The sequence below is a fragment of the Poecilia reticulata genome, chromosome 23 (genome assembly GCF_904066995.2).
Source record: "Poecilia reticulata chromosome 23, P_reticulata-male-v2, whole genome shotgun sequence".
Taxonomy (NCBI): domain Eukaryota; kingdom Metazoa; phylum Chordata; class Actinopteri; order Cyprinodontiformes; family Poeciliidae; genus Poecilia; species Poecilia reticulata.
Window position 1 is genome coordinate 19686904 of NC_088852.1, and position 19239 is coordinate 19706142.

At 38.2% G+C, this 19239-nt stretch overlaps 1 protein-coding gene across 2 annotated transcripts in view; it reads right to left on the reverse strand.

Moving 5' to 3' along the window:
- The window catches only part of tmem178bb (transmembrane protein 178Bb), an 85827-nt gene that overhangs the window by 37081 nt on the left and 29507 nt on the right, over nucleotides 1-19239 (reverse strand). For both annotated transcript variants that reach the window (XM_008401204.3, XM_008401205.3), the window contains exon 3: nucleotides 6703-6816. In XM_008401204.3, coding sequence (XP_008399426.1) covers nucleotides 6703-6816 — 114 coding nt within the window. The remainder of the gene's footprint in view (nucleotides 1-6702; nucleotides 6817-19239) is intronic.

Below are 19239 nucleotides of genomic sequence, written 5' to 3' on the forward strand. Positions count from 1 at the left end.
ACATGAGCACGGACACACACTGGACCTGGTTATTTCCTGCGGTCTGCCTGTGACTAACCTGGAAATCTGTGACTCTTGTGTTCTCGGATCACCTGCCTGTTTTATTCAGTGTTAGTTTGACACCTACTGCAGTTAAAACTCTCGCTGCTGATCGGCGCTGCCGGATTATTAACCCTTCCACTGCCACTCAGTTCTCTACTGCTTTTCTTCAGCTCTGTGGATCATCTGACTTCCTCCACTCTGATACAGAAGAGCTCTGGTCCTGGTTCTGTTCTTCCTGTCAAACCATCCTGGACTCGGTTGCTCCATTAAAAACCAGGCAGCCAAGAATTAAACCTGAGCCTTGGTTTAATGACAGAACTCGTGCTGTCAGGAAGGAATGTCGCCGTGTTGAACGCAAGTGGAAAAAGGATAAATTGCAGGTTACTTTTCAAATTTTAAGACTGTTGGCGTCTCTACCAGAGCACAGTTAAAGAGGCAGAAAGGGAATATTTGGCAAATATCATTCCCTCAAACAGCCATAACCCACGTGTTTTATTTAACACCATTGACTCTGTGCTTAATATTCCACAGAATGCCTGTTTGCCATCAGGTTCCCCTCGTGATCCTGTCTCTTGTTAAGAAAATAAATTTAAAATAAGCTAGTTGTAAAAAACTTAACCATATGTTCAATATTAGATAAAATTAATGGTGTTTTAAATAAGGTAATTCACTCCATATTATATCCATGGTTCAATTAGCGTAATATCTTATGTAGGATATTACGCTACATAATGTGTTTCATTACTTAGTGTAATGAAACACATTACACTAAGTTGAATTAAAAATAACTTAGCGTGTAGTTCTCCATAATTTAGAACACAGCTAGTTTCTCTGTGGACTGAGCAGGCATTCACAGGGGGCCGTGGCGCTGTGTGAGTTTAACCTTTTGACCACTTGGATAAGATTTAACAGCTGGTTTAAAACAATGTGGTCCTGCCAACAGAGTAGAGCTTCCTCTCAGGACAGGGTCATAAAAAACATCTGTCTTCATTCAAAAGAAAATAACACTTCTTCGATCTTAAAAACAGGTTTTTACTGGAACATAGTCAACTAAATTTAAATGAACTTAGCTAAGGACACTCCCCTAAATTTGAATACAGCAGAGAACCTTAACTTCAGATCGCTGAAGAACCCGTGACGCTGTCTCCGGGGAACGGTGCATCGGTGAATAGATTTCCCCTAACGTTTGTTTTGGTGTGTGGATGTCTGTGGAGTGAGATAAATATTGAATTGGATGCTGGTTTGTGCTTGTCTTGAGTTTTGTCAGTTTCATTAGTTCATCTAATAAATGTTATGTTTGGACTTGGAAAAACGTTTGTCTTGTCTTTATGGTTCAGCTGATACAGTGACGGCATCAAGGAATCCAGGCAGAAGAGAGAATCAAACGAGTCAAAAGATTTTAATTCTTCCTCTTCTGATTAAAATTAACACCCTCCACAATTTTTTTAAGATATTTTATCTAGCATAGGGCAGCCTGTTCGTGCAATTATAAATAGCAGTCTGTCCTCAGGGTTGCCCCTGCTAGTTTTAAACATCCAGTGCCTCGCAGTGCAGCCACTGCATAAAAAATCTGGCCTTGATTGTGCTGTTATCGGCCTGTTTCGAAGCTGCCTTTTCTTTCTAAGGTTTTAGAAAAAATTGTGTACTATCCGCTGATCGTTTTTAGATGACAATGGCATTCTGGAGGTTTTTCAGTCAGGTTTTAAAACTTTTCATAGTACAGAATCTGCTTTAATAAGAGTTTTTAATGACACCCTTCTTGCATGTGATTCTGGTCACCATATTGTTCTGATTTTATTTGACCTAACTGCTGCCTTTGATACTGTAGACCATGACGTTTTAATATCGCAATTACACCACGTTGTAGGTATTGGTGGCATTGTTCTTAAATGGTTCCGGTCTTACCTGGAGGACAGAACATTTTCAGTGAATATTAGTGACTCTGAATCATCTGCTGCTTCAATGCCTTATGGTATCCCGCAGGGCTCAATTCTGGGCCCACTGCTTTTCTCTCTTTATTTACTGCCTCTGGGTTCTATCCTCAGGAAACATGGGATTTAATTTCATTGTTATGCTGATGATTGTCAGATTTATTTGCTCCTGAAGCAGAAGGATGTCCATTCCATCAAATATTTCCTGGCATGTCTAGGTGATATTCAAGCTTGGTTGGCCTTGAACTTTTTACATTTTAATGAAAAGAAAACAGAGGTGATGGTGTTTGGACCCAGTGGCTCCTGTGAGTCCTCCTCTGTTGACCTGGGACCTTTGGAGGTATATTTTCAACCTGTTATTACAGATGTTAGTTTTAAGGTGGACAGTGATTTTAAATTGGACAGCCAAATCAGAGCCGTGGTTAAGTCCAGTTTTTTTCATTTAAGGCGATTGGCATCTGTAAAATCTTTTCTTTCTGTCAGGCTGGATTCTGTTTTGTTTTCGTTTTGGTTGTTTTCTTTGTTTTGGGAAGTTTGCTGCTTCCTCGTTTCCCCCACCAGATGCCGCCTATGAGCAGAGCCCCTGGAGCAGACTGGGGGAGAACCTGGAGACACACCTGCGGTGCATTAAGGAGACTGATTCTGTGGATACTTAAGAAGCGGCGAGCTGACACTGCGGTGCCTGAGTGTTGTGTTACCTGGTAATCCAACGGTCCAGTGAGAGGCCCTCGAGTTTAAGCTCCTGTAGTAACCTTGTCTGTGTTTGTTCTCCTTGTCAGGTTTAACTTGAGGTTTTCCAGTGGTCCCCTGGTTAAGGTTAAGTTAAGGTGACTCCTGTAAGCCTTCCCGTCTGCATCTCCACGACGCACTTGGTGTTGCCAAGCTGTGCCTGCCCCGAGCACTTCCCTCCTGGTCCTTTGTCCTCCGTGGATTCCTCTGTGACGCAGCAGTACGTACTGGATTGTATCCATGGCCTCACGGCGTGCTATCTCCAGACTGCTATCGGTCGTCAGCTCGCCCTCCACACAGCCACCTACCTGTCCGTCCTCCCGCAGCTCCCTGGTTCTTCTTACCGCCCCCGGATGGTTGTCTGCTCATATTCGTGACTCTCTCAGCTCTAAAGTAAGCCTCCGCCATAATCATCAGCATCTCGTTAACCAGTACCTTACCTCTACCTCTCATCTACAGTGGCAGATCTGGTGGAGCCCTTCCCGAGTCCTGCTCCTCATTCTCTCCTTTTCCCCTCTCCCGTTACAATAACCATTATTATTGTTTTGGAATGCGCTTCTCCTGATTGTGTTCTTTCATGTGGGTTCAACGACTGGAACTAAACATGACACTTTCCAGGCAGCATTTTGAAACGGTGATCCACGCTTTTATTTCGACTCGATTGGATTACTGTAACTCGCTTATCTGGGAGTCAGTCAGTCGCTGCTCTCATGTCTGCAGTTGGTTCAAAATGCTGCTGCACGACTTTTGACAAGAACTCGAAAGAGGGAACATGTGACCCCTGTCCTGGCCTCACTTCACTGGCTGCCTGTATATTTTAGGATTAATTTTAAAATTCTTGTTTTTTTTTAAAACACTGCATAATTTCACAAAACTACCTTCTTTGTCTGTAACCTGTTTGGATTCCTGAAAGTCCACATTATTTGCAATTAGTATTGCCACGCCCCTAGTGTGTCCATCTGGATGGGAAGAATAAAATGTCTTTTTAACCCCCCCTTTTTTTTCCTGGTTCTCTTTTGTTAAATGGGTTACTTACCAGAAGATTATGAGTTGCTGTTCTCTCTTCATCTTAGCTATGAGCTCTTAGCTCTTTTGATTGGATTTTGTAACCTGTGAACATTAATAGTTTATATTTATATTGCTGTTGGGACATAAATCTTTAAATGAATAGATCCCTCTAACTTGCATATCCAAAGCGACCTTATTATTACAACATAAGTAAAAATCAAAAACAAAGAACTTGTAACTTGAAAACGTACTAAAGGAACCACTTCCAAAACAAAATGACTCATTAGGGAGTCCTGGGTGAAGAGAAAAGACCCAATGAGATATTTTTATGGGGGTGTCTCCAGTGCAAACTGACATAGCTCGGCATGAGTATAAGCTCAGTTGACAATCGGAGCCTTTAAACCGGCTCCCAAAACATCGGTCAGGTATTATCTATGTTTTACCATCAGTAATATATTTCTTGTTAACATTAGCTAAGGTTAAATGAGATATTATAATGTCTGACAGTGTCACTTTATGAAAATATTTGGTTCTTTGTCCACACACTGGATCAGATCACTGTGATTGCGAATCTTACCGCATTGGTTTTAAGAGCTTATCTTTGAGAGGCTTAATTTTCTCTGTACTCTCTCCATGTGTGCAAGTTCCATTGTTTGGTTTCCACCATGTCCCAGGACAATTTACCCAGTTTCTCCATGGGTGCTGTGGTTGTTGCTGCAATCAGGAGCGAGACCCCTCTTCTTCAGATCCTTCATGGCATCCGCTGTGCTGTTAAATGTGACCGTTTCACCGTTAAAAACAGCTTGACTGGCAGCAGGGTTTGGAAGCGCATAACCTTTTCTTTCAGGAGTTTTCTGATAGGGGCAGAGCCGGACTTAGGAGGCTGTGGGCCCCTGGGCTTGAGCCAAGGTGTGGGCCCTACTTAACTACTTAACCATCCTATTATGTTGCAGGTCAAATTGACCCGTTTTAAAGTTTAAATTTCTTTTTAAATAGTAGGAAGTATTTTTTTTGCATGAAACTTTTTCTATTTGTCTTAATAGGTGCACTCTACATATAAATTGAAAATGTATTCATTTTACACATTTGTAACCCCCTCTGCCTCTACTTGTTACTTTGATACTGTATGGGTCAATTCGACCCGGCAGTCAAGTTAAAGTGCAAAAAAAGATTAAAAAAATGTCCAATTCTATGTTTCCTTGCAGCCATGAACCATATTTCACCACACACACACAAACACCACACACGCACACATGCACACGCAGACACACACAAGCCCACTTTCTCCCCACTCTCTTTACTTCACAATGAACTGCGAGAAAGCAGGTGTTCATACAACTTTTGACGAGAACCTTTTCTGTTCCTGTGGGCAAACTCCACCCACACTGAGTGGACACTCAGTAGAAGTGGAGGAAAACATAAATACTCTCTGCATAACTCATTTATCTTGATTTTAATTGGCGGGTCAATTTGACCCGGAACAGTATGTGTGCCCCAAGTTCAATTATAAAGATCACCCATTGAAAAAAAAAAGTAATATAAAACAATTTACCAAAGATCAATTTCAAGAAAATTATTGTTTTTTTGTGTCTAGGTTTTTTTCAGTGGACATAAAAAATGCAAATTCCATTTTTTATGTCCAAATGAGTAATTGAGTTGTCGTCATTAATCCTTAATTTCTGAGAAATAAAAAAACATCATTGCACAAATATTGATTGAAATGGTTAGTATTGGATTTCATAATCAGATACAAAAATGTTTTGGAGGAATTTGGAGGAACAAATCAGACATTTTTTCAACAACACCACCAAAATCCTCTTAGCCAGTGATAAAGTTAAAGCATTCTCCCCTTATTCATTCACAAAGCATTTTTCGGGGCTCCCGAAGTGCCGGGGCACCAGCCTGGTAAGCCCATGCTAAAATTTGGACTTACATAGGGGCGTAGGCTTTCTTATTCTTTTGGGTCTCTGACAGATAGTCTGGTCAAACACAGGGACGCTTGGATGGAGCACGGGGAGACTCACTGGGGGGCTTGGGTGGAGCAGATGGCCTGCTAACTGGGGCTGGAGCTGTAGGTACTGGAGCAGCGGGAAACAATGAGGCCGGCAGCTCTGGTTTAAATGGAAGCAGCTTTCCAGCCATTATGGCCAGAGCTGCCTCTCATTTCCACATTGCCTCCTCCAACAGCTCAAGCCCAATGAAGGGAGGTGTGGAGTCCAGCCTTCTAAGACCATTCTAATGGCAATCCCGAGACATCTGCAGACGGAGTAGGGTTTGGCCATGACTTAACATAGACCTTTATAGTGGACTTTAAGTCATTGAAGTCCCTTTCAAAAATTAGGTCTGCTGGATCTATGTTAATTTTGTGCTCTGACTGCGAATCCTCACCGTAGTACTTTTGGGTCAGGTTCTTCTGTCACAATATGGGTTTTTTGAAGTGAGGATTCATGCGGAGGACCCAGGTTGTGGTGTGAAAAAGGATGATTTAATCAAAGCTCTCACAGATTAACAGAAATCCAGGCAGCACAAGTGAACTAAGAGGCAAGGAACTCAACAATGGTAGCACTGGAACCAGGCAACGATGTCAAAAGACAGCAATGACAATGCCAAGGATCACACAGGGAACAAGAGACACAGGTGGGTTTAAATAGACAGGGAAGGTAAACAGGAGATACAGGGACAGCTATGAACTTCAATAACTTCCACACAATGCCACGTTGATGTTAGCCCCAATGTTAAGAATTAAGTCATAGACTATATCAGTGTTTTTCAACCACTGTGCCGCGGCACACTAGTGTACCGTGAGTGGTCGTCACTGGTTGTTAAACCCTATGTTTATGGGTTTTTTATTTTAAAAAAACATAAACATAGATTTCTCCAAAGATTCAGAACAATTAATCCTAGTTCTTAAATGATTAGCAAAGTATGGCATATAAATGTCCATTTTTAAATGTTTTTAAGAAAAGAAAAGTAGAGCTTTCAGCAAACTTACGTAGGGAGTGCCATTCATCCTGTCGTATTGTCTTGGTGATGTTGTAGGACAGATTTTTGGGTATTGCAGCTGACGAGTAATGGTACTTGATGTAGAAGCATCTTGCAATTGAACCTGTGTATAAATTAAACAACAAAATATGGGAAATTATCCAGAATCATATGTACATGAAATCCACTCTGAAAAGACTGCTATTCAACTTCAACAGACAGTAGACATGAATCACTTACAAGGTTATCTCTGGTGAAATAACTGTAAATTTCCAAAGGATTCTTCCTTTGGAAATGGTCATCTCCCATTTTAATTTAAAACTTCTACATACTGAAGCAATTATATTAAATAAACAGATTATAATTATAACCGGGGCTGTTTTTAGCCATTTACCAAAACAAGATAAAACAAAACCACACAAATAGTATAGTTGTTTTCTTGAGCCATGACCACACTTCAAAACTCACCAAATTTGGCACTAAAAGTCTGAAAAGTTACATGTAGCAGGCTTTGCTTTCACAGTGGCTCCATAAAGATTTGCCCCTCAGACTAGATTGACCTACAGCTAGAAAAACTTGTACACATGTGGAAGTTTGCAGGTTAGACAAAAAAAACTCTGAACCCAACAGGATGTCCAGGATCTTGCTTCAAACAAGGCAATTTAAAGAGCTTTAAATGATGAAAACATCAAACAAAAACAATACATCACAATGACATAATAAAGGAAAGTAATAAAAAGTTGGAATACAGACTTAAATAAATTATTTTTCAGTTTTTAAAGGCAACTCTAAATGGTTGGGTTTTAAAGCTTGATTTTAAGGAACTCATTGTTTCAGCATTTCTGAAACTAATCTAAATCTAAAATTAGCGGTGCATACACTCTTAAAAGTGATGTGTATATAACAGTGAATGCTCTGTTCAATTTGACATATTTCTTGTGCTAATGATTCGACACATTATTGTTGAAAACATTTACACAATAATTGTTCCTCTATATCAGTGTTTCTCAACCTTTTTTGGGCCAGCGCCCCCCCCTAGCCTTTATCCAGGTCCCTCACCGCCCCCAAAAAAGAATTTGTAGGCTACTTTGCACCGACTATTATTTTATTATTAATATTATTATCACTATTGTAGATGTTTTGATTTTTATGCTTGTTTCTGTATTTATCATTAAAAAAAACAACAAACAAGCAAAAAAGTCATGGGAATAGAAATTATATTCACAGGTGTCCACAAAAAAAACAATGAACATTCAAGTTAAAATTTGTAGGCCTAACAGCAGCCAATCAGAGTGGAAAAAAATATTCTTATACTTTGCCCTTTTCTAGTTGTTAAATCTTCCACAAAATGACCAGATAAAAGATGTTCAACATGCCAGTTTAAACTTTGAACTATTTGCAAAACGACTGAGCTCTGCAACATTAAAACATGGATAGAACTGTAACTACATTAATCATAACTCTTCTTCTCTTCAGTGTTTCTGTCAGTTTCTGGTGGTGCAGCTCTGTGCTGCCTTCGGGAGAATGGGACATCAGAGTATCATCCATAAAACTTCACCCACATGGCATTTATTGGGCAAACCAGAGCTTTCAGTGGAAAAACTAAAGTTCCAGATCCTTATAATGCCATACAAATATGAGACAGAAACATGGATTATATCTTTTTGTAGACCTGTCTATTGATTTATAGATTAATAGTTTTACTGGACAGAAATTACAAAGAACAAATCTGGATCTTAATCAAATCCTACTGAGTCAAATTGAAAGTGTCATTGAGTCATTAGCCTCAATATATCTGTAAGATATATTTATTCTCAGTATTAGATGTGGTCTCAACAAACCCATGGCACTTCAACAATATTATTTTACCTTTTATCTGGAAATAATGTCTGTTTATTCTTGCCATACAGTCTCTATTAATTATTGCCCGAAAGGTCTTGCCATACAAGTTTATTCCTCTGTATTTATTTTAGTTTCTTAGTTTATTATTGCATTTTGTTCTTCATTCATTTCCATTAAGTTTCATTTGATTATTATTATCCTCTCTTGGTTTATTGCTATGTCCACTTTAGTTTCTTTCCTGTTTCTAGATTTATTTGATCATTTGTCCATTATAAGACGAATAATATAAGACAAATGATATTCACTCATCACCTGCTGCGCCTGCTAATCAACACATGATGCGTTTCACATCATGTGTTGATTTTTTTCACTGTTCAGCGTCGAATTCTCTGTTTTTATGCCATAATTCACATCTAGTTCGTCTCTCTGTTTTATGTTCCGCTTCTCCTGTTTCAGAGTTTTTCGCAATGTGCGCGTCGTTTTTTTTTTAACCCCTAAGGTGCAGGTCGGTCGGGAAGCGTATCGATGGGGAAAAGGCAGACTGACATAAACCTTTTAAAACAACGGAAACAATTTCTGCATTCTGATTATTGAAATTTTAAAGTGCTGTGTTGTTCTATCACCCCGTTTCATACCGGACCACTTACAGCACCGTGTTAACGCTATAAAATGAACGCTCTCTATCGAGGTATCACCCATGGAGGGATTTCTTTATTTAAATGGGTTCATTTTTCAGAGGGATACACAGTGAGGGTATCGTGATTTTAGCTACCAGTAGCAGGAGAGCGGAGCTGCGCCAAGAAGCTAACAGAAGCTAACAAACACTGAATGGAAGAAGAGCTGTCATCAATACTTGCAGCCAAGCATGGTTTAATGTTACACAATACAGTTTTACAAAGTTGCTCAAAGTCTAAACTGACATTGTTGTGCATTTAATGTGTAAAGTTTACCTTCGACTAAACGCCCCCCAAAGGCATCCCAGCGCCCGCCTTTTGTAAAAATGTCCGCCAGCGCCCCCTGCTGTCCTCTGAACGCCCCCCGCCCACGTTGAGAACCGCTACTCTACACAGTTGTAGCAAACAAAACTGAACAGTTTACACTGTTTAACAAACACATTTATCTGGACAGAACAGGCAGAACTATGAGGATTATAATCTTTGATTTCTTCAGAACCTTTAGCTTACTTCAAGTGAGTGATATGGGGTTTTTTTTATAACAAAATAAGCCCATTACTACAGGCAATTACTTCTACTTCAAACATTCTTGCAATCATTTCCTACGTTGAACATTTCTACATTTTGGCAAGTGTCTCTGTTGCTCTGAGCATTTCACTAGCGTAGCAGATTTATTCCCAAAGGACAGGTTTATAATAAATAGGTTTATAGCTTATGCATTTAAAGCCAGCAGCGCATGGACCAATCACACTGGCGCCTTGTGTGTTGCGGATCGCGCTCATCTCCTTTCATTCAAACTGGACACAGGCTAACCTGTATGGATATTTACATCAACTTCCTGTGAGGAATTATGTTTCTTTGGAGAAAGAAACAAAGCATAATTTAGTTATGCTTTGATATTTATCTCATAAAATTTTCATTAAGGTAGGAATTTAAAACACAGCGTTAGCTCTGGTTGCGCAGTTCTATGTGAACCGCAGGAATAACTTGTAGTGGCTTTCAGTGATTGAGCAAGTGGTGAGAATGATTTATCTTTGTGAACAAACAATTATATGCGGCGTTTACATCTTAACACGGTGCCCAGCATGTGGCTCTGTATCTGTCTGTGCTGTAAAGTTTTTGTATGTGTTACCGGTTGGTTTGTGCGTTAGTGGTTAATCCGCGTGATCTGAAAATCTCGTCCCATAAACTCAAGCGACATTTTCTGGGACTCATTAAAAACTCAACGACACAAAATGGAAGCACAATTAAAGCCATTGTTGGGATCTGGGGTGGTGCTTCTTTGTTTTTTTGGCTTTCATTTCCCCCCCTTTCTCCACCAGAGGACAGCTGGGATCCATTCTGGAAGGGCGTGACTGACAGTGGCTGGTTACTTATGCACCTGCATGTCGTTTATCATCAGGAGGGGTATAAGAAAGAGGGGCAGCAAACACTTCGTCGCCAGAGTGTTTTGCCAGTATTGGTACTCAAGGCCTCCTGAGCTCCTTGTGATTTTGTTTCTTGTGAGAAATTCCCTTCGTCAGAATACAGGGTCAAAAATCCCACTTTTCGTCCAGTGAAATTTGAATAAAATATAAACAAAATATAATTTTTTCAAATATCTGACTAAACTAACCTGGGTCATGTGAGCACAACAATGTATATTTTCCAGGTGTTTGCTGAATATTTTTTTCATTTTAAACATTGTAGTCGGTGGCTGGTGCCTGTAAAATCCCTTGTCCAGGAGCAGAACTCAATACATTATAATAGTTTAGAACAACTAAAGAAATAGTAAAATTATGTATTGTGACTATTAAGTATAAGTAGTCATATAAATAATTATAAAAGTATCAATAAATTGAATTAAAAATAATTTTTATATATTTTCCAACTCCATTGAAATGTGTCCCTAGTTTTTGTCAACACCGTCAGACATGAAAAGAATGTTAAAAAAAAATCAGGCATTATTGGGGGCACCAGAACTTCTGAGGACCCCATGATCTCTTCCTTTCTCTTCCTTTGCTAAGAGGGCTAGTTAGCTCTGGTTAGCTTATATTATTCTTTTGTTTTTTTCTTCTTTTTATTCCTAAGTTGTCACAACCATGATGTGACAACTCCATAACTGACAATTTCCAAAACTTTGATAAAATTTTGTGAAATAAAAGCTTAATTTTGGTAAAATGTTAAGATTCCATTGACCTGATGAGCTACAATATGGCCTCCTTCAGAATAACATCATATAAATTGAGGTAGTTTGGCATTTTTACAACTCCGTCAGATGTCAACTCCATCAGTTTTTGTGACTATTTGAGTGAAATTGTCAAATCTCACTTAAATGTGCAAATAATTCATTTTAATGTAGTTTACATAAATTGCATCACTTCATATGTATCTAGTTTGTCACCACCTTCAGTTCTGTGTCAACTCCGTCAGATGGACTTTTTATTGTTTTTTTGTTTTAAATATTTATTTTGTTTCTTAAGAAGCATTTGTCTGTAAAATTAGTAAAACATCACTAATAGGGTATTTTAAAAATCATTTTATATTTATTTTTGTCAGATGGTGATGACAAAGTTCTGGGTCAGGTCGATTAAAAATGTAATTTTTAAAAAAATGTTGGAACTGGGAGCCTGCACCTTAGCATCTTTACATTTCCAAAACATTATTTGTCATATTTGCATACATAAGGTTGAGAAATAATTTTTAAAAAATTGAAAAATTAAAACCTATTTTGTCCCTATTCTCAAGAATCACTGGCTATACAAATACAATTTGATAGATCATTGTATTCAACTCTCATCCTAGCTTGTTCACTACCATTTGATCCCTTAAGTCAGTCGATCTCATTCAACTGCTTGATCTCATTTTAGTCTTATTTTGGCTCCTTCTCAAGCAGTATGATTTTATTATGTACATTTTTTATTTTATAAAACTAACAACATTGAATATGATACTTCAGCCATTCTTTTGTTTTCTGTAACAAAAGAATGAATAATTTTAGAAGTTTCAGACTTCTAAAAATCAGAAGTCTGATTTCTGATTTTTAGAAATAAAAACAAAAACACTCGGATTAGTAAATAAAAACAAAAACACTCGGACTAGTCATGCCAAGTCAAACAGAATCCAAAGAATCGACAACTAGTCCAAAAAACAAACAAAAACTGAGAAATCATGCTTAAACCTGAAGAGAAGGAGGCTAAACAACCACAGCTTGCAGAGGTGTAAGAATACTAACAATTATATCAACAGAATATATATATATATATATTTATTTATAGATATAAAAACAACAATCTTCCATCTGAGAAATAAAAGGGAGATAAATAGGAGGAATTTTCTTGAACCGGATCCGATTGTGAGACGCTAGTTAGTGCAGAAGTTAACGAACGGGAGCAGGAGGTGAAGACATATTTAAAATTATTGCTCAAGAAATTAAAACATAATACTAACAGAGAGCAAAATGTTCCTGGACTGGACAGGAAATACTAACATAAGTGGTTAAAAACGACGAAATAAGAAGGATTTTAGTCCTGATGTGATGTAGAGAAGGAGGCGGGCTCGAACTCTTCACAGTGGGAAGTACGCACATGGAAATATATTTATATCTATTTATTCAAACCGTGTAGAGAAATCAAAGGAGGAGCACACGAGATGAAGCTTAATAAAATACCAGAATCATACAGGTATTTCATACAAGTGTGCTTTGCACACTTGTATGAAAATGTGCAAAGCACCCAGATTGCAAACAACACATTGGATGCAGATGTATTTAGTTTTGTCTGTGGGCTGGATCATTACATGTTGATATTTTGGCTGCAGTGAAGTAAGGTCAGTGTTCTCCAGATCTCAACCTGATCTCATGGGGTGTCTTAGACCAATGGTGTCCAAAGTCAGTCCTCGAGAAGAACCGACATCCTGCATGTGTTAGTTCTCTCTTTACTTCAATACACCTGGATCAAATGGTGGCTCATTAGAAGACCTAAGGAGAAATGCTGAGGAGGAAGTTACTACCACCAGGCAGAGAACTAGAACATGCAGGATGCCGGCCCTCAAAGACCAACTTTGGACACCATCACTTTGGCCATTTAAATTTTCAAAATAAAAGCATTGACATTTTTCACATCATGTAATTGCTCTTTTGGGCTTTATGAGACTGGTTTAAACAAACCACAGTTACACATTGAACTAGTATGGTAATTAAAATAAAGCTTACTAAAACTTTGAAAATAAAAGCCTGCCTATTCCTCTTACATCAGTGCAATAATAATACTTAGCTTTTTTATGGGGTTTTTCTCAGGATAGTGAACTGCCGTGCTGCATCAGCACAAACATTAGCATTTCACCACCCTTGACTATATGCTTCAAACGGTTTTCGGATCGCTCTTACAGATCCTGAACAGGAAGGAGCTGCTCGGACTGCTTTGTTCAGAAAAACTAACTGCTTCAAACAGTTAGAGTTCTGTTTCTCCCTTTGTGTCTCACACATACGATAGTTGAGCTGCTCTTTAGAACTACAATGACTGAATGTCAGAACTACAACATGGCGGAACTCTAAGATACCACACATTAGGGCTGAGCTGGCATTTAGAACTACTTGCTGTCTGGGGCATTATATAGCTGGATTAACCAAACCACAGTTACACATTGGATTAGTGCGGCTATTTAAAATGAAGTTTACTGAAAATTTCAAAATAAAAGCCTTGACTTTATGATACTTTATGTTCCAACTGTTCTCTGCTTCTGCTAAATTTATGTTTTTTGATTTGTACCACTGTTCATTTGTTTAAACTATTTCTATTTCTTCTGCTTTCTTTGAATTCTTATGCTTGTCTCTACTTTTTCTTGCATTTCTGCAGCAGACATTCTGCAAATATGCATTCTCACGGCTGTTTCACTAGGAACAGCTATTTTTCTAGTTAGGGGCATGCCATAGCAATGCATAGGGGGAGCATTGACTGACTTGCGTAGAGTAGTCACTGCCTCCATGCATTGCATGGCACGCACCTATTATTCTACACCCAATGGAACGTCTCTTTATCAGTGAGAATGCATTCATTGCATTCTCACTTATAGTATTTCTATAAGTTTCCCTTTATTATTATCCAATGTTCCGTAAGTTTTTTGTCGTTTAACTACTTCTACTATCTTTCACTAATTGTACTAATTCAAAACATTCAGCTTCTTCAGGAGAATGGTGCTATGACTTTTGGTAAACTTCGCTATTGCACTTTTTGAAATAATTGCCCTTTTGTGCAAATTTTTTGCCCCATTGAAATACATGGTGGAATTCACTAACTGCCGTCAGTTGCTAGAGTGTCCACTATAGTAACTGCCGTTTTTGAACTTTTTCTGCTTTTTTACAAACAAAATTATGCTGTTCATACATATTTCACTGTAGAGAAATAATTTATGCATTAAAATGTAGCCACGAGTGTGTACTTTATGGAATCATTACTATCATTGCTACAGGTCTGTTTTTTCGTCAAACTCCTTTGTAGTACAGCCATGACACACTTTCTCCTATTCTTTCAATGTATTTTTCTCTTGTGCTCTGTTTTTATCCATTTCTATGCATTCTGCTCGTCTACTTTTCTGTTTGCCTTCTGGTTCTACTGGTTTTACTATCTTTTAAGGTCTTCTACAATCTTTAATCAATATTAGCAATTCATATATCAAAATGTTCTTCTTCTTCTGATCCTGTATGATTTTTGTTTAGCTATGTTTTACTCCTTCAAATATTTCTGGTTTTTCTGCTTCCGCTAATTTAAGGTTATTGCTGATCCACTGTTCAGTTGTTTCAACTATTACTGGTTTTGCACTAATTTCCTCTTGTGCTAATTATGCTCTTTCTTAAGCTTTTCACTTTTTGATTTTTTTCAAATAATTCAGGTTGCACACAAACTTCTGCTTCTTCAGCTGAATTCTGGTATACCTTTGCTAAGTTTCACTAATACTAATTACACATATATATATAATTATATATATGTGTAATTAGTCAGTGACGTGCGGTGAGGTTCATAGCTGGTGAGGCTATGAACCTTTTGTGCTGTGCTTAACAGCAAAGGGAGAAACCGGTTTTCGTATTTGATGACAGGGCATTTAAATGGACACGCCCCTTTAAATCCGTCAGCTGATTTTAATTGGCCGTAAAACCATAACATTTTGGGCAAAACTTGTATGCGGGATAGTTTTCGAATGATGAAAGCCTTCTTTAGCGGACAATAAAAAAATAATAAATGAAAAAAAGTTACGTGTAGCAGTTGTTTACAGAGATAGCCGAAGTCGGGCTTAAGAGGTTTTAAATAAACTTTAGTGATAAAGCTGAGACATGTTGTTATTTTAATTCATATTTGTTCTCTGGATTTTGCTTTTCTTTTTGTCATTTTCAGAAGACAACATGTAAACGTACAAATCTGATTGTAATGTATGTAATGTAAATAACATAAGAGACAAAAAGGCAGGAGAAATCCAAACCTGAGTATTGCTCAAATGGATAATGACAACCCAACAAGCGAGAGGTCTATATTGAAAATGACAAACCATTAACATTTATGGATGTTGCTGTGGAGAAGAGACGCATCAGAGCAGATATAAGACTGAAACAATATAATTATTGTTAATATATGACTCGAAGCGTCAATATTCCTACCTACGAGTCTTTCTACTTTTTCTTGCATTTCGGCAGCAATCATTCAGAAAATATGCATTCTCAAGAATGCATATTTGCAATTCTTATCATTCTCATAGCCATTCTTCAAGACTACCTCTTGAAGCTCAGAAAATATACAATATGTATTATTCAGTATTAATCATTATTTACTTGTGTTTGTATAGTTATATAAATATGTATTGCTATTACTAAATAATTTATTAAATTATGAACAGCTGTGTGCTTTGTAATATGCTGATCATACATCAATATCAGAATATTCCATTCCTATTGTTATAGCCACTGAGCATATTTAAATATGCTGAACTATGTAATAAAAACATACTTATAAAATACAATTGTTTATAAACAATGTATAAATGTGTACATTTATACATTGTTTGTTTCAACTATTTCCTCTTGTGCTAAATATGCTCTTTTTAAGCTCTGTTTCACTTTTTGACTTTTTCAAATAATTCAGGTTGCACACAAACTTATGCTCCTTCAGCTGAATTCTGGTATACCTTTGCTAAGTTTCACTAATACATTTGTAATATAAAATAAAAATTCCAGTTTTATATTCAATTTATTTATCTTGCATTTAAAGTCAGTGTGGTTATGGTCATTTTTTGAACTCAAGTCCCAAATTTTCCAATCCATTTAGAGATTGAAATCTTTTGGTTTACCAAACTCATTTGGCTATTTTAGAAAAATTAAAACCATCTATGGTTTACCATCACAAACATAAAAAAATGTACATCATAATATGATAATCACACACAAAAAAATTTTTAGTTGTTGCATGCAAATCTGCAAAAAACATTTTGTACTGCGATATTTATAATGAGGCTCCGACTTAATTACAATTGGATTTACATATCTAGACCCCTGCGTGTTATTGTTTACATAAAGAAATTATGCGCATGCGTACAATGCTGGAGGGCATAAAGACTATTCTTTTACATGCCATCCATAGCTGCGCCGCCTCGGCAGAATAATTCCGTTATCTCAATCAAACTTAGACATGTAGATATTATTGATTTTGTGCTGTGCTTAACGGCAAAGGGAGAAGCTGTTAAAGTACAAATTAAAACCACATCTTTCTAGCTCTCTGTATCAGTGCAGCTACTGTATGGCTAGCTCCCAGTTATTGTCTCTTACTCTGCAGTTGTGGAGTTACAATATCTGGGTTCATGAGCAGCCCCAGCGATGAGGCAAGAGAACTGCCTGCCTCGCCTATAATCTGTTCTCTATGGTTTCTGTTCGCTCCTCACCACACAAACTATTTCTCCTCTGCACACGAAACATGTTACACACACAGTTTGTCACAATAAAAGCACAGTACATTAAATACATAAGCCAAATTATGGCAAATTTAGCTCTTTGCTTGTGGTTTTGCTATGTCTGACTCCATCAAATATTTCTGGTTTTTCTGCTTCCGCTAATTTAAGTTTATTGCTGTTTCACTATTCAATTGTTTCAACTATCTCTGGGTTTGCACTAATTTCCTCTAATGCCAATTATGCTGTTTCTTAACCTCTGTTTCACTTTTTGACTTTTTCAAATAATTCATGTTGCACACAAACTTCTGCTTCTTCAGCTGAATTCTGCAATACTTTTGCTAAGTTTCATCCATCCATCCATCCATCCATTTTCTTCCGCTTATCCGGGGTCGGGTCGCGGGGGCAGTAGCTTCAGTAGGGAGGCCCAGACTTCCCTCTCCCCAGCCACTTCTTCCAGCTCCTCCGGAGGAATCCCAAGGCGTTCCCAGGCCAGCCGAGAGACATAGTCCCTCCAGCGTGTCCTGGGTCTTCCCCGAGGCCTCCTCCCGGTGGGACGTGCCCGGAACACCTCACCAGGGAGGCGTCCAGGAGGCATCCTGACCAGATGCCCGAGCCACCTCAACTGGCTCCTCTGGATGTGGAGGAGCAGCGGCTCTACTCTGAGTCCCTCCCGGATGACCGAGCTTCTCACCCTATCTCTAAGGGAGAGCCCAGCCACCCGGAAAAGGGTAGAGTGCCCTTTTCACTCTACCCTTACACAAACAACATGCACAAATCTTTGTGCATGTTGTTAGTGTCAAAAAAACCACTATTTCACAGTTGTGGTGTTTCCATTAAATTAAATAAGCTTGTATATGGGATAAGTCACTAACAGTCATGCCAGCAATGGCTGAAAATGGTTACATGAGATCTATTCATAATTCAGTCTTGACACTACTGCTCATATATCAGCCATCAGAGGAGATGTCTGCATCTTATTCAGGCATTGGAGCGACAAGCTCCTTATGTAGGCAACATTTGGGGAAAATGACAATATTATCGCAACAATTTCTGGGACAATTAATCACCCAGCAAAATGTGTTATCATGACAGGCCTAAACACAGCTACTGTCAGCTCAATCACTTTCCTCCGGGACAGCAGATCCAGCAATATCTAATGCGATTTCACCAAGGCTACTGAATTCAGCCCTTCTATTAAAAATGAATAGGGAGATGGATCTCATCTTATATATCTTTATAAATTATTTGGAAAATTAAATTAATTTAACAAATTTTTACTAGTTACAGATATCAATTTGTAATTTATTATAAAATAAACTTCTAACATGTTTCACAGATTAGTCCTCCAAATCTGTGCACAGTGAGACAGCAGGAGCCAACCTAAGACAGCCCTGAGCAAAATGCTAACCCAAGTGTTCATCACAGAGTTGACCCACATGAAGAACGCCTGCAGTTTCTTTCACAATCTGCTCTCTGATCTTTGGAAGAAGCTTTGATGCTACCACACAGAAACTCCTCAGCTCTCACTCTGTAGACAATAGGATATGACAGCTGTGGAGTAGTGGCCGTTTCTGTTTTATCTGCTTTCAAATACCGCAAGTCTTAGTTCTGCATTGTTTTTTTTGTTTTTTTTTCTACCTGGATGCTTGGTTGTCTGCTGTAAAATGTATTGTTTTGAAGTGAGTGTACTGAAAAATTAAAAGCACTGCTCTGTTTCAATCTTGGTCCTTGTACATTCAGGCAGTTATAGTCTTTTTGTTTGAAACAAAAAATGAAAAAACAAAAACGCACTACATTTTAGTTTTTTTTTTTGTTAAGCCAAAACAAAAACTTGGATAACAAAATGTTATCCAATTTTCACTGGTTCAAGCCTGCATCCTGTCCGTCTCCAACAACGGGCAAGACATCTCACTTGCCTTGCCCGCTAGTGGTGGTTGGACGCCAGTATATGCAGCCTAGCCTTTGTCAGACTGTGGCTATATTATAGTAGCTTGTGACCATCAGCGTGTGAATGTGTGCATGAATAAGAATGACTGAATATGGTGTGAACCGTTTTGGAGTCCTCTGGACTTGATAAAGGGCTTTAAAAGTACGGGAGTCTTTTCATGAATGGACGGATT